General features: G+C 41.3%; 1 protein-coding gene across 2 annotated transcripts; it reads left to right on the forward strand.

The window, feature by feature from the left end:
• Positions 1–7,086: 7,086 nt before the first annotated feature.
• Positions 7,087–16,391, forward strand: pitx2 (paired-like homeodomain 2). 2 transcript variants are annotated; one of them, XM_034690240.1, is made up of 4 exons: positions 7,087–7,169; positions 9,722–9,791; positions 14,199–14,404; positions 15,253–16,391. In XM_034690240.1, the coding sequence occupies exons 2-4, from the start codon at positions 9,746–9,748 to the stop codon at positions 15,802–15,804; spliced, it is 804 nt and encodes a 267-aa protein (XP_034546131.1). In that variant the 5' UTR covers positions 7,087–7,169; positions 9,722–9,745; the 3' UTR covers positions 15,805–16,391. The 2 variants fall into 2 exon arrangements, with proteins under 2 accessions (XP_034546131.1, XP_034546130.1); XM_034690239.1 differs by lacking the exons at positions 7,087–7,169; positions 9,722–9,791 and adding an exon at positions 13,388–13,698.
• Positions 16,392–16,887: the final 496 nt, after the last annotated feature.

A 16,887-nucleotide genomic window follows, 5' to 3' on the forward strand; every position in this document is an offset into this window, starting at 1 on the left:
AGAAATAAATAATGATTCCGTGTGGAGAGGATTTGTTTGACTTATCAGCCTCACTTGTATCTTGGAGAGTTTCAACACAAAGCTACTTCTTTCAGTGTTTTTAACACCTTATCTGCTTGTTTTAAAGAGTGGACTTTTTTAGTATTTCAGCCCTCAATAAAAACCTCAGAACAAACAACTATGGAGGCCTCCTTTCTCAAAAAACATGCAGCAAGCTCTTAAGGTGTGCTGTCTCTACCAAAGCCTTTGAGAAACTCAGATTTCTAACATGACACTGCTTTATTCTGTGTAGCTCCAGCTAATGACACATTCTCTGCTAGCACTCCACTACTAATGCTAGCTATCTTTACGTATGAAATGACAGGAAATCGCTGTTTTTCTACTGCTCTAATATGTGACATAATGATGACAGCCATAATGGATCCATGGTAGCAGTACAACAATACTTTCTTGAGTCTCTTTCACACATGCAGTTTAGAAAGTGCTTGTTCACACATGTCCCTCACAGCATGAGGTCTTCCCTGTCAGAGGAGGGGGATGGGCAGGGGGCAGAGATGAGTCTCAGGAGGCTGAGCACACTGCTATAAAGCCTCAGTGTGATGTTTATGGATGAGACCACAGAAACCTGTGCTGTAGTGACAGTTTTTGCATTCGTGGCAATTGCAATAATTCAGCTTCTTCAACCTCAGATGTTTTCATTCATTGTCTTCACACGCTCGCATGCAGTGAATTTCCCCCAAACATATATTGCTGCATTTTGCAAGGGCTCACCAGACTTAAATTTTACCACTAGTTAACTAATTGTACTTTACTACTACAGGCTAGCAGGAACAATTCTGGATGGAGTTTGTGTGTTTGCATTCACACATGCAGCCCAACCTGAACATTTTGGGAAATGTTGTGCAAGATTGGTAAAGCAGATATAATCTATGGTAGCACTGGTTGAATTTATTCAGAGCTTTAGAATTGTGGTATAAGATTCCTGCACAGACTTCCAGACTTGTGTCTTGGGTTACTACAACTACTAAACTCCTTCCATCACCTTTCTGTCATGTTTGCCCACCAAAGGATCAGTAAATCTGAAGTACTGATCTGAAGAAAAAAAGGCCAAACATCAAGGTCTATACGTGAAGTAGTTCAACACTCATCCTGCAGTCGTAACCCTGTTCCTTAGAATCAGCCACATATAAGAGATATGACACAGAGATATACAACACGTGCTGACAGCATGAGTAGATGTTGACCCTGCTTCATCGCTGAGGTTCTCGTGTGTCACTTGTAGTCTGGCGACTGCATGGGGTTGGTCGCTGTGTTGTGGTGAAACACTGTGCTCGTATGTACAGTTCAGCCAGGCGATGTGGCTCCATGAAAAGCAGAGACGAGCATGAAACACTGGAACTAATCAGAGCACAGGACGAGGCAGCAGCATCCTGATTTCAGATTAGACACCCTCACTCCCTCCCTCCCTCCCTTCATTTCTCCTTCTCTCTCTCTCTCACACTCTGTCTTCATATCTTTCATCTTTGACATTCTTTATCTACCGTTTGGATAGGATACTCTGTATTTGCATCATTCTGTGGCCTCATTTTCTTCCTAGATATCCTCAAAATCCTCTCTTCTTTTGTCATCACTATCTTTTATTTGTATTCACTTTTCTCTTTTCTCTCTGAGACTGTTTGTCTCAAGATTTTTTTTAAATGAACAGCTTGAAAATGAAACATGTTTCATGAGAGCCAATATTTCATGAAGTGCTTTAAAAATGATGATAAAGCTAAGCTAGGCTATGTACAACAACTGACATGTTTAATGCAACATGCTAAAGGTAATAAAATGTCTCAAACCTGGAACATGAATTTTACACCATCTCATGAGCAGCATTTTATCATGTTCAAAACAAATAGAAGAAACATTACACATTGTTTTTACAAAGTGTGATATTCCCAATCAGCTCAGCACAAACTGCAATTTTTTAAGGACTTTCTTTTCAGTGTGAAAAATTAAAAATCAAGAAATCTGCACTAAAAAACGTTCTTCCTTGACCTCTCAACCTCACATCATATATTCTGTGAGCAGATTGTTGACATGAGATATCCTCTATTAAATGTTGTGTTTGCACATTGTCCTAAACTGAGCTTTAAAACTCAATGAGGAACATTAGATAGTTAACAGCTACAAAAAAGGTAGCAAGATGAATTGATCCAAATTTTTCCCATTAAAATGTGTTGATTCAAACGTCAACTTTCATTGTGTTTTCAAATGTGTGCCCCCTTTCACGGAGTCCATATTCCTCAACGCAGTGATCACTGGTTCAACTTCCGGCCCTCTACATTCTGCTCCCCACATTTCCTGTCTCTTTTCAGCGTCTAATCCAATAAAAAATAAGAAACTTTAAAGTAAATAAATAAACTTTCACACACATTTATCATCACTGAGTCGAACACACTTGAGTACTATTGATGGAGAAACTGACACTCTGTAACGCCAAATGAAATAGATTTAAAAATCCAGTGAACCGAGCCAGACTCTATCTGCCCTTCGTATTCCCTTTAATTCAATACACTAATTATTTCTTTACTACCACCAATCTTACACGTTAGGGTTTATTTGATACATTTTTACACAGCCTATACTTCACAGTCTGAATCAGCCTCCATATTTCTCCAGCTCCTTCCCTTCCCTCTCCTCATGCCCTCTCTCTCTCTGCCACAGCAGACCAATTAGGACTAAGCTGATTTCAGTTGTGACCTCTGGTTGCACCTCAGGTCTGCTGACGGGAGAGTTAGCATGTAGCCAAACTGTTTTACATGTTATCGACGGGGTGGGAGGCATCATAGTCATTTTATCACACCAATTTCATTCTTGGCCGATTTCCCCTTAGGCAGGTTAGTGGCAGCTTCCCATTGATTTTTCATGTAATTGATCAGAGACCTGCTTGAGCAATTTATTGGCCTGCTCGCACCTGTGATTAAGGCTGAGGGCCGCATGTGTTTATGCATGCACGGACTATTACTTTTCCCAAGATCAACCGCGTGCCATAAAAGCATCGCTGTGCTGTCTGTCTGTGTGTGGCTGTCAGTTTAATGAATGCCGTCCTAGTCGCTGGGACATTTTTAATCTTGCTCGACCAAAGCCATGTCATGTCCAAAGTCAAGAGGAATGGAGACGGGCTCGTCTGACTGACCAGCAGTGACAGGAGTTAATGTGTTCACATAAAAACATGGACCAGAGTTTAATTCAAAGTAATCCTTGTTCATTTGAAGCTGCTTCATGCATGGGATTAATATTAGAGCAGTCAGGGGGCCAAAACCACAATGACATCAGCTAAGCATTTTCTTTGGAAGCCGAGGATAGGATAATTACAGAAGAAGACAAAGACGAAGAGCTGAGTACTTTTTAAATATACACCACGTTAGCCGGGCATGTTGGGAGAAGTGAGGGTAGCCTATCATGTAAGTCGTTTGCTGGCCGTGCGTAAAACGTTCGAGAAACCACAAGCCATGTTGCTGGGTTGGAGTGCTTAGCGTCAGTGCAGCTCGTCTCCCTCTGGTACTGTGACAGTGCTGGAATAGCAAGGATCAGGCATAAAGCCGCTCAACAAGCTCAAGAGCTATCAAAGAGCCACCCTTTTAATTTGCTTAATTTACAGGCAGCTTTTTCACTAATAACGTTCTTGGAGAGACACTTGACAAATGGAAACACACACAGGATGTTTCTGCCTAGGAGGGGACTCATCTGATGTTTTGTCTTTTCTATCTTTCTCCTCCTCTTCTTGAAAAGAGAGAGTCACACCCCACTATAAAACTGCATTCCTTCTCATTACTGTATTTCTAACATATTAGCAGTACATAAACTGATTTGTTTTAAGATTTGTGGCTCTGGAAACACCAATTTGACTCCAAATTTTATTACATGGCCACAAAGTGTTGGCCAGACAGAACGCTAGGCGACAATTGCCTGTGGTTTGAGGCTGAAAGTGAAAAAAAAAAGAGGAGAAATGGGGCTGGTTTTCTGCAGGCAAACTGCAACCCTGAATAATGGAACCACTTCACATGCACAGGCATTACTCAAGCTTCAGGAGGCAACAGGATGATTACAGTGTCTAATGCACTGACTTGTATATCTCACTGAATGCTGTGGGAAAAATGTTTAGATTCACTTTTAATGGCTGCCTTGCAGGGATAAATGGAGTAGGCATGGCATGAGGTGGAGGAATAAGATACAAGTCTTGTAAGATTTGTGTTTTAGTGATGAAATCAGATTATAATTGATGCCTCGCTGCAAAGACTTGGAGACCATTTCTTCCCATTATACATTTTCCCTGGAATATAGATTTTTGAAATAAGTGGGGCCTAATTTATATAAGACAAATACACACTCATCAAAGTGTTTTTTCTGGGGAAGATAGAGCCTAAAAACCATGACTCAATACAGCCACTATTAATTAATATACAGGTTCCGTAATTTTCAGAGGGTGCATTACAGCTTAAAATGCTAATGCATGTGTTCAGGGTGTTCATTTGGCTTTATAAAATAGTGTATTTGATACTGTGATACATCATAGAAGGCCTAACAGATCTATAATTGGATATAAACTAGACATCTGCCCTGATGTGAAACAAGGTGAAAAATATAATGCATCCAGATAAAAGTTCCCGATTTAAGTTCACACTTCTTTTAAAGAGGAGCCAAACTAAACTGGCCTTTGAGTTTAAATTCTGTGCATCTGTTGAGGCTGACTTGCCGGGCAGTCCATCATCTCTCCTCTTTAAAGTGCAGTCTTGAATGCGTGCTGCTGATACACAGCAAAGCAGGGGAGAGTGATTTAAAGTCCTCTCCAGTATGCAGGAGGAGGAAAAAGTTGAAAATGTCCAACTGTACTGACGCTGGGGGGCTGATGTGCTCGTTAAGAATCAGGAGAGAGCATCAGCAGAGCAGGTCACCCTGTTTCTCACATCACAGCCCCATCAGAAATTCTTTCAAGTGTCCTTCTGCGTCGCCAAAGATGACAACGGCGAATCGATAAGCGCTTGAAATGAAAAGAAGCCGCCGGTTTGCCCCCGAGGCGAAAGATTTCATACCCGCCAGCCTTCTCTGAACTTCAGGCATTCCTCTGCACCTTTCTGCGTGAGAAAGAGGAGGCTCTTGACTGATTTTTTTTTTCTCTCACTTTGTATAAGAAGGTAAGAGGAGAATATAGCAGAGAACCATCACGCCTCTGCACACGCAGCTCGCCCTCTTTTCCTCCGCGTGCAGGCGGGGCGTGATTTGAAGATGTGCATGGTGCAGGGTTGATGTGTTTTTTTCTGCTCGTTTACTTGCGTTTTATATGTGAGTGTGTTTGTGCGTGTGTGTGTGCTTATGTGCACGTGTTTGTCGTGCATGTGCCATATCACAACATCTGATATTAAAAGCGCACGGGTCAAATTTTGAAGAACAAAGCGAGCCGTGTTGGCAAATATGCACATATTTATTTTTCCTTTATTGGTTTGCATTTGACCAGCCGCACTCTGTCTGCACGCGTGTTTACGCGAGTGGAAAATTAATAAAATATGGCCTTCTTTGGGCCTTTGAAGAAGAATAAAAGGAATTTGTGTTTAAAAACTTTCTTAATTCGACGGCTTTACTTCTGATTAAGTAACCCTCTTTTATGTAGCTGCTTTAAACGACAATAACCCCGATATTTACTCCTTTACATGTCCATATAAGGCTGTGCATGGAAAGCGTTTATTATACTACATGTGTGTTTGGGACACCAGGATCCTGACACACAATTGTTTGCAGGGGGGGTGTGGTGATGTGCACGTTTTGCTTCAGTGTCCCCTTTTGCAAGGAAATTCCCGTGTGGTTGTGCGCATTAATTACCGCTTTAATGGGAGTATGACTAAAAATGTAAAAGAAGGATTAGGCGCAGGGAACGCGGGGCCTACGTCCGGTCTGCTCACCTCACTTAAGATGCGGATGGAAAATCAGTCTGTATCTAACGAAACGGATCTATAAAGAACATTTGCATCCGAGCCAGCTGTTCACTTCATCTGCACATAAATCCGCAACACGATAGGGCTCTGTCTGGCTCTGGATGAGACTAATGCATCCATTTAAATACCTTCTCTGTTTTCCATCTATCTCTAAATCTTCCGAATGTTGAGTTTTTAAAATATGTTGAATTATGTTTAATCCGTTTTAATTATGTTTTATTGGTCAAATAATTAACTTAATTGTGCGTTAATTAGATTATCATTTAAGGTTACATAATATGCTGGCACATGAATCCTAATCTGTGCCTGTGGAAGCAGTATTTCTGTATATTATCTGCCAGATTTAGTCATGAATCTGTGGTTGTGATGATTGTTTATTTAGCGCGCAGTTTGGATAATAAGCAGTTTGGCTACTTGTTGTAAATTGCAGGTTTGGTTCAAGCAAATTGAACCGTTATATGTTTTTGCATGCCTGCGCTTTAGATGGTGCACAGTTACAGTCAAAGCGTTGGGGCGGGCTAACAGTAATGTGCTGTCACTGTTTTGTTTTTGTTGTTTGTTTGTTTTTTCTTCCTTCCATGCGCTTTTTAAAGATGCCCCCCCGATTTTTTTTTTCCTTTAATTGTTGTTGAAAGTTGAGAGCCTCTAAGTTCGCCCTCTGCTAGACTTCACAGGCACAGCCGCATATATACACAAACACACCCCTTTAAAAAGCACACACACACACATACATACACACATACGCGCGCGGGGTCCCTCTCTGAGCTCAAAAGACGGAGGAAAAAAAATGCCCCACTCTTGGAGCGTCATTCAAGGGGAAAAAAGTTAAGGAAGACAGAAGAGGACGAACCAAGAGGAGAGTCGGATGAAAGCGCCTGCTTCGCCTTTTCTCCCTGCACTGTAAATAGATGGTTATTTATGCGCATAAATGAGAGAAACCTAAAAGCGCGCGCCGCGTCTCTTCTTTTTCTGGATAACGTAGCGGGGGGAGCCACATCCAAGAAACGAGCAACACATTTCAGGACAGTAACTTCAACTTTCAGCGTTATACGGGACTCTGTAGTTGTCTGAATTTGCGTTAGAACACATCTGCTGGTGTGTGAGTGTGTTTTGGACGGTGGGATTTTATCTCTGCACTGTACATTCAGACGACCTCGGCTTGGAAAGATCAAACCCCATCGGTGTCAACAACTGGTGAGTGCAGTTAAAGGAGCGGAGGCACGACAAATAAAGATAAAAGTGAGATGTGAGTTAATGCAAGTGACGGAATTTGTTCCACGTTATGTGTTTTGGTTGCGTGGTGCGTTCAAAGCCGTGGCTGTATAACGCAGAGGAGCATGAAGAGAGGAGAGGGCAGGGTTCGCCTCACAGGTCGGCGGATGATGAGGATGATGATGATGTGTCATTAGTGGTGATGGAGTGAAGATGGAAAATATGGTGTAAAGCAGAATGTACTCTTAAGAGTAATTTAAGAAGAAAAACTTTTGAAATTGTTTCGAAAATTTGAAAAAAGAAACATTTGTGAGTGTTTGCATCCTGTCATTTCAGCTCGTCTGCTTGGAGCTCCAAACTCATGCACTGTTAGAATAAAAGTCAACTCTGATTACAATAAAATGCAGAAATCTGTTTGCGAATTTGAAGGAAAAGAGCTTTCAAACTTGTTTTTTTTTTTTACTCTCCAAAGGAATTAGAAACGCAGCTCTGCTAATTAAAAAAGTGACGCAAGTTAAGTCGTGTTTCTTCCACCCGCATCCTTTGTAATATAATAAGAGGAAAAAAGGGTTTAAAAAAAAAAAAAAAGAGGCGACGTTCACGGTCTCGCGCCTTTAATTAATACAGGACCATATGGTGGAGGTTAGTCGATTCATCTCCCGGTAAAGGCTGCAGTCTCATGCTCTACTGTGTTAATTTCACAAGTAAAGCCAGTGTGAGGCCATGCCAGCTTTCTGTCTGCGCTGGGCCTCGTGCCACGTGAGTCACTGACTCATATCAACTGTTGGTGGTGAGAGAGCGCGAGGCGTCCGTGCACTGAGAATGAATGGATGAACGGGATTAAAATCACTAATCATAATAATAATGCTGCTTTATTTTTAAACCGCTCCTATTGGGCGAACGCTTTGGCATATGTTAAATAGAAAATAAAAACATATTTGCAGGTTTCATCATCACAAAAGAAGTGTCACAAAACGAGCACTTATTAGCACTACTATTATTATTATTATTATTAATTATATTATATTATTATTTATCATGTGTTAAAAATATTCATATTTATAGACATACGTTATTATTGGCCTCTGTGTTCCATTCAAACTTAGGTAACTCATATAGCTAGGCCTGAATATTTCCTCTCTTAGATTAAAATTTACCAAATAATTTGTTTGGAAATTTTTAAAACTAATGATATTCTTCCATTGTAACGGTCCCTTTGAATGCTTTTATTTTGAAGTTCTCAACAAAAAGGAAACTAAATGAAATTGATAAAATCAAATCATTCAAAGTATAAATTATGTCCAAATTTTAATATTTTTCTAAATACAGTAAAACACAAATAAAAGCAAGAGGTGATTTCAGGGGCCTCAGAGCAGCAGGCTGAAATATTGGAGGGTCCCCTCATTAAATCTCACTGATTAGATAACACGGGGCCGCGTGCAATAACCTCCCACCTTACAGCATGACCTCCGCTATTTCATTTTGCTGTGAGAATACAGAGTAAGGAGAAGAAGAAGAGGTTGTGCAGGTACACACCGTAAAACTTAACCTCCAATATCTCCATGTTTTAAATGAAAGAAGAAGAAAAGCCTCGCAGATGATGTCGAGCAGGTGAAGGGAGGAACTGAGGAAAATGGTTAACAGCATGACTGCATGCAAATTCCCCCCGACTTGAATTATCATAAGCAAACAGTGTGAGCCTGGACTAATAAAACCCCATCTGTGTAACTTCATATCGAGGTAGTAGAAGGGCTGCGATAATGAATTTTGTAATATCCCACCGACAGACATCTCAATCAGACTCTAATCCCGTGATTTTACTCCGGAATCACTGCACTCCCAACTGCTGCAGGCTGCTGCACAACACCAGAGCCGAACCGTGCAGAACACGGCGGGTTTTATACATTCAGACTGCAGGGAAACATAGCAGCACTGGAGAATAATATAACAAAACATGACGTGCAGTAAGATAGAGTTTAGACTGATTTGTCAGTTCAGTGAAAGAGCATCAGAATGAGATTTAAACTATTTTCTCCAGCAAATTAAACATTGTTTTATTTTTTCATTTTTTAATCATTTAAATGAGGCTGTAGAAAATAATATCATCTCCTCCAACGTAGCCCTGTGCGTAAACATGTGTTTAAAAAAATAAATTGGTAAATAAATTAAATTGGAAAAAGTCCACATATGAGGCAGATTTTCACTTCTTAAAATGCACATTTTTGTAAAAGGTCCATATTTAATTTAATCTCTCTAATCCACACTATATATATTCACTTTCTTACAATAAACCCACTGCGCATGCTCTTTTTACAGATTAAATGTGTTTTTTAATTTTTGCACAAGTTTGAAATATTTCCTTTTAAAGACCTCCACCATTATTTGATGAAACACCTTTCATTTAAACACTCCACTGATTCTTGTAGTCTCATGTTTATTTTAGGACTCCAGAGGTAGAGTTGTGACAGTGATCATCACGGGGGGATGTTTTGAATCGGAGAGGTTAATCATTGCTCTTTTGTCTGTTTCTACAGAAGCGGTTTCCTTAAATTGCCATAATGGACTCCCACTGCCGCAAACTGGCCACCACCTGCGCGCAAATAGGTGAGTATGATGCCCGTGTGTGACTTCAGTGCTGTTCAATTTCACCACCAAAATTAAATCAAACATACTAGGAACATATGTCTCAGAGATTTAATACAGTGGACTAATTTTACTTGAATTAAAAATAAATTACATTATATTTATTTTAAAAACTGAACTTCATGATAGACATGGTGCTTACAACTTTACTTTTTTTACTGAATGTATTTCATCCTCTTTAAAATTACCTCAACATCCAAACACATTTTTCTTAATATATAAACATTTGTTACTCTACATGGTTTGCATTTTTTGAGCCATTTTTAAATGTTAACAAAATCCTAACAAACTTAATTAAAAACAGAAAATAGTGATTTCTCCAGAGAGCGGCTTTTCACTGCTGATGGGCTTCTCACATCATATTATACCTCTGTTCTGTTCAAGACTTTTCCAAGCGTTGTAAGACTCTGAGGTCTGATATCGGATTAAAAAAGATAATTTAATCGGGTTTTCCAGTGTTCTGTTGAGAGATGTTCATCAGCCTCTCGATATGTTGGCCTCTCTGCTCGTCAGTGCTGAGGAGTACTTGTTGGTGAATCAGATTGTTTGCTGTGTTAGAGTGACACCTGGTGGTCAAACTGGGATCTGCAGACAGCCCCATCAGACCATCATAGGGGAAGACTAGATGATCCCTGATATGTGTTTTTGTTTTAATTCAGCGTTAACACCTCTGACATATCTTTGATATAAAACTAACTGAGGGAGGGACTTTTCTTTTTTTAATAATCTTTCTTTTTTTTACTATTTTCATTTCATTCGCGTTTTTCCTCGATAACATCTAGGAATAAACCCCAACAAGAGATGACTCAAAAGCTGGAAATCCCTTTCCTGGGATTTATTAATTATTCTCCAATGTTGTGTGGAAATGACATCAGGTCCAGTTTGGGTCTCAAATGAATAACCAATACCTCTCATTCTGTTTCGTTTAGCCGGCATTGATGTGTCTGAGTGGCAGAGGGCAATGTGAACGACCATTGATTAAGAATAATAAGATAATAAGATATAGACAGAGCAGCAGCGTACACTGTTGTTGCTGTAATATATGCAGCGCTCGTTGGATTGACTCCGGGGAAAACTCAAAGTATAATGAAAGCCCATTCGTGAGCAGGAATATACTAATGGAGGAATCTGATGTCTCCTTAATCCTATGTAAAAAGCCTTGTCGTCTCCCCCTCTATATTGACTGAATTGCTAATTAATGGCCCTCTATGGCGGAGGCCTATTGCGCGCAGTAATCCGCAGAAGAGAGATAAAGCATTCAGAAGGTAGAAATGAAGAGGAAAACGATAATCCACTTCAAGTTTAGTATTAAAAATACGACTGCAGGAAGAAAGGAGCAGCAGACTGATCGCTGCTGGGCATATACAATAACTGAACACACGGAAACGATTGTTTACATTATTGTTGTTTTAAAGAAAATAGTGCAGTTTTTCCTCGAATGTAGGATTTATTTTTCCCCCAAAATTATTCAGGAATATTTATAGAAATAGATTAAAAATAAGTTAGCCTATAGGACTAGTTTGATGAAGGTGTTCCTTTTTTGTTTACACATCAGAGATCGTCTATTGGTGAGAAGAAACACATTATTATTATCATATAACAAATGAATGACGCTCATCCAAAACATGCATCATCCTCAGGCAATTACGCACAGAGTATCCAAACAAGGTTTTATCGCTCGGTGTGAGAGATGATTGGCTGCCTAGTTTTGATAAAGAAGCCTCTTCCCTCCCTCAGTGTGTGTCTGTGTGTCTGTGTCTGTCTGTGTGTAGTCTATGGTTGGTCTGCTGGTATTTATATATCAGGGGCTTTCACGGGATTAGCCCAGTAACTTCTTAACATCGCCAAGTCCAAATGTGCCGGCTGAGTGGGGCGTCCGTCTGCCCACGTGGACATGGGAAGTGTGTTATTAAATGATGAAGATGATGAGGTGCTATGCTCATTATGTGTAAGGTTACATTCACAAATAGGGACAGTTTGGTGAAAATTTGAAGTCGTTTCCCACTTTCTTTCCCGCACTGATTGGCGTGTTTTTCCTCCTATCATTCCATCTCTTCAGTCACCTGTTACCCAGCTGACATTCCCCACCCTCAGTCTCCCACCCTAAAAATTAAACTCGCACTTGTTTGATCAGACGTGTTTACTTTCCCTTAACGCGTCACAATCTTCGGGGAATTATAGGTTAAAAAATGTGCTGGCATATCCGCTCAAACTCATTAAAAGTCCTCCTTCAGAAATTCTTAAGCAAATGAGAGTCTTATCAGATTAAAAAAAACACTACAGGAGAGCTGGATAAGGGGTCCAAACGCAAAGTGCGGAGGGAGATCCAGTTAAGCACCCAGATAAAGTAATCCGTCGTCAACAAACTGAGAGTGCTCCGGTGGGGTTGATTTAATGGATATTTGAACCCTAACTCTGAGGAGATCAGGAGGATCGCCTCATTTGACAACTGGTATGACTGACGATGCTTTTCCTGCGCATGTCGGCTGCAAGCGAGGATGTAGGGCATAGTAAACCACTTTGGGTCAGTTTAGTCACGTTTTTTGGACCTTAAAATGGAAATACACTGAGAAGTTTCCAGCTGTGCAGAATAAAAACAAATCTCAAATCCTATTCGCTGGTGCTTGTTTACATTAAAGCAATTATACGGCCTTTTTACTTCCTGATGCTACAATGTGTTTGATTAATATATGTCACTATGAGAGCATGCATCACCGTGAAATGCGTGCACGGGCTGCACCAGTTGCACATGTGCTCCTTTTAACATACTGCACATGTCTGGCAGTTAGCGTCAGTTGACAAGTGCGCACAGACACTTTGGAGCAGGCTGGCACTCTCCTCCTTTTTCAAGCTGCATTTATTTTCTCTCCTTGAATGTTCCTGCTTTCAAAGAATCACTGCGCTGTGGTGGGTTTCTGTGTTTGCACTGTGCATATTTCTTTCATACAGCCTTCAATACAATCCACTCGGTGGCTCGCTTGATCCACATTGAGTCCCTGAGTAAACTGCAGTGACAGAGCCTGCGAGCACGCAGCTCAGCCTGGGTATCAATAGAACGGCTTCGTTTTACTGGGCCACTGGACCCATCTCATAAAATGAGGCCAAACTGTGTTATTTTCATTTTTATTTGGTCTTGGGCTGCTGCGCAACTGCAGCTCGGAGCGCCGCGGGTACACCGTGCGTCCCATCTCTCTTTACATGCTTTTATTTGGAAGAGAAAAAATAAGCGCCGGTGCCGGCATAAACACATTGGCACACATATCTCGTTTCTGTAGGCTCCGGTTGGTTGCTCTCACCGTCATATCCACATGGATGTGCCTGTCAGAGAGAATGGGCGGGCGCAACATGGTGACGTGGGGATCTAGAGAGAGGCGGACAGGCTGTGGGCAGGCAACAGCGGTGGAGTGTGTGTATGCCTCTGGATCTAATATCACCTACCTGTCCTTGTCACTCTGATAGTCAGCCGAGGTAGCCGCTGTTTACAGCCGATGCTATGGCAGCACTCAGTGGTCTATTTTAAAGCGTTTCCAGTTAAACCAGAAAGAGGGAACCACAGGAGGATCCGCGCAGCTGTGCGTCTTTTTGGACAACTGAACACATTCCGCAGTCGGACTTTCCGCCCATCTTTGCTGTACTAAAGGAGACTTATCTGCTTTTGACAGACACTTTTGCGATCTTTTACCCATGAACTCTATGAGGGATCCATTAAACATAGACCATCACCACCTAACAGGGAATAAACTCGCCTCTACGCACCACACGGCTCTGGCGATGGCCTCTAGTTTACAGCCGCTGCAGCGGACAGTGGACTCTAAACACCGGTTAGAGGTGCACACGGTGTCGGACACTTCCAGCCCGGAATCAGTCGGTAAGAACCGCCCGGGGTGCAGACGTTTCCAGCAAGACAAATCAGCAGATCTCGTCCTGATATCAAAGAAAGGATGGCTCCAATTAATCGGGATAAAGAGAGTTAGGCATACATGCAAACGAGCGATTTGAGCTGTCATTTTACACGCAGATAATCAGTTGTGACAGTGACCCGTGTGTGGTGAGGGAGTGAAAAGTTTGTGTTGTGTAAATGAAAGACAGCCTGTCTGTGTCAACTGGTATTAGTCAGGTGTTTACTCATATTTTTAGTGTCAGGTGAAATCAAAAAGGTCAACTTAAAACTAAGAAAAAAACACAAAAATAAAAATAGGAATGTTGTCTTATCTTATAAATTGAAGCATTTATTCCACTGAGATGTTTGGTTGGGAGAAGCTCAGCTATTACCAAGCAGTCTCGTGGATCCAGTTATTTTTGCTCCCTTTCTATAAAACACAGGCCTGAATCCGCCTGACCCTGATCTCACTTCTCTCCTATTGACAGAAAAAGAAAAGAACCAGAATAAAAACAACAACGACGACTCCTCAGATGACCCGTCCAAAAAGAAGCGGCAGCGGCGGCAGAGGACTCACTTCACCAGCCAGCAGCTGCAGGAACTGGAGGCCACTTTCCAGCGGAATCGCTATCCGGACATGAGCACGAGGGAGGAGATAGCCGTGTGGACCAACCTCACAGAGGCCCGGGTCAGGGTGAGTACTCCCCAGGGTGCATTCAAAAACAATTCCTGTGTTTAATTTCGGGTAATTTGTACAGACTGTCAGTTTAACCTAGAAATACCATATACCTTCATATTACTACGCACGGACGCAAACTTTACGCACAGCTGTTTCATCCCTGGAAATAATGTTTGACACAGTTTTAAGCTGCAAAACAAATAATCAGAGTCTTGTTTAAATAAACGAGCTCAAATTCATTAGATAGTATGTGTTTATCTCTGAGGCTAAAATAATTCTAATCCTCTGCACACAATGCTAAATAAACAGCTTCGGCAAACGCTATTCTGTGGTCCCCGTCACATTGTAATCTTTTGAGTATTTTCATAGTAAAAATGACAGAAATTAACTATTTATTTACCCATTGGGTGTAATTACACATTATTGGGTTGTTAACAGTTGAGGCTATTGACATTTGTTGGTGGCAGATACCAGTCATGTTCTGCTGTTCGTGTGAAAGAGGTGCAAAGCTTGTATTTTGCGATTGTCGCCCTGGTGTTGTGTGATTAAGGTCAGCGCAGAGGAATACACATCCTCTCCACTCAAGGATGGTGCAGTGACAGCACAGTGTGTATTCTGCGCAGATAAACACAGAATCAAAGTAAGGGAGTTATCTACAGAACAAGGCTTTGGATTTACGCAAAATAAAGAGTTGGAATTCTTTTAATCTGTATTTTACACGTTATAGCTTCAAAATAAAAATGGCGTCTCTGATTTTAAGATATTGAACCACGTCTAAATAATGCATGGTGATACATTTTGTCTGCAAAGATTATGTAATAGTCAAAAAAAATTATAACATTTTTTTAATTCCTCTGTTTCAGGTTTGGTTCAAGAACCGGCGAGCCAAGTGGAGGAAACGGGAAAGGAACCAGCAAGCCGAGCTCTGCAAAAACGGCTTCGGCCCGCAGTTCAACGGACTCATGCAGCCCTACGAGGACATGTACCCCAGCTACACGTACAACAACTGGGCCGCCAAGGGCCTCACATCGGCCTCTTTATCCACCAAAAGCTTCCCCTTCTTCAACTCCATGAATGTCAACCCCTTGTCCTCGCAGACCATGTTCTCTCCGCCAAACTCCATATCCTCCATGACTTCCAGCATGGTGCCCTCGGCGGTGACGGGCGTGCCGGGCTCCAGCCTCAACAGCCTCAATAACTTGAACAACCTCAGTAACCCGTCCCTCAACTCGGGGGTGCCCACTTCGGCGTGCCCCTACGCGCCGCCGACCCCTCCTTACGTGTACAGGGACACTTGTAACTCCAGCCTGGCCAGCCTGAGACTGAAAGCCAAGCAGCACTCGAGTTTTGGATACGTGCAGAATCCGGCCACTAATCTGAGCGCTTGCCAATACGCTGTGGACAGACCAGTCTAATACCTACACTGCACAGCAAAAAAATCACCACCTTAACACTTCATTAGAGGCTGGTAGTGGCGCTTTAAGTGTTATTTTTCTCTGAAGGGAGGGAAAAGTCTGTCTGGGAGATAATTGTATTTTTCTCATGCGTTTTGGGAAATTTCTTGATCATATGGCAGTTTTGATACTAGTCTGAGTGTGATTTGCATTTTTCTGACTTTATTGAAAATATAGCCACTTGTTCCATGAAAATTCCCAAACATGCCAAGAAAAAAAAGTGAGATTATTCCAAAGCAGCCGGTTAATACTTTTATTTTGGAGGGGGAAATAGACTCTGAGGTTGATTTGAAGCCCGAATGACTTGTTTTGGTGGCCATTTTTTGCAGTGTGTGGGTAATTACAAACAGCCGGCCACAGGAACAAGAGACTACTACAACTACTTTTTTTCATTTTTTCAAAAAAAGGGCACTAGAAGACTGAACCACTGAAGCAAGCTCACCTCCAGCTCGGAGTTCAACTGAAACGGGAGATTTTTTCGGTTTATTCCCCTTTTTTGATGAGCACAGGCAGGCCTGCTTCACTGTCAATAAAACGGCCTGTTTTCATTTTTCTGAGCTCGTCAGGAGGGTCTGTTTTTTTTTCTTTGCTTTCTCTGGTGGATTTTTGGACGTTAATTGTTGACTGAAAAAAAAGGTTGTATATATATTTGACTTCTCATCTCCTGTTTTGTCGAGGCGAATGCGCTATAACCCTCCAGTCCTCTCCAGGTTCAATTTATCAACGCATGTGGAAGAAGAAGAAGAAGAAGAAGAAGAAGAAGAAGAAGAAAAAAAACCCTTAAAAGGAATCATGTTTTGCTTGCAAACAAAAGGGAATGTACATACTAAAACGCACCAGTTGTGTGTTTCTAACATATTATAAATTTATTATTAATGTCTGTGTGAATATCGATTTAGAATAGCAATTCTGGATTAAAAAAAAGAAGAAGCATCAAAAATGTTCCTGCGACAGATTATTTGGTTTTTGCTCTGTGTATACTATTTGGTACGGAATTATGTTTTTTTTCCAACATCCAAAAAAACTATTGTGTTTTATTTAATG

Source organism: Notolabrus celidotus, chromosome 8 (genome assembly GCF_009762535.1).
Source record: "Notolabrus celidotus isolate fNotCel1 chromosome 8, fNotCel1.pri, whole genome shotgun sequence".
Classification (NCBI taxonomy): Eukaryota; Metazoa; Chordata; class Actinopteri; order Labriformes; family Labridae; genus Notolabrus; species Notolabrus celidotus.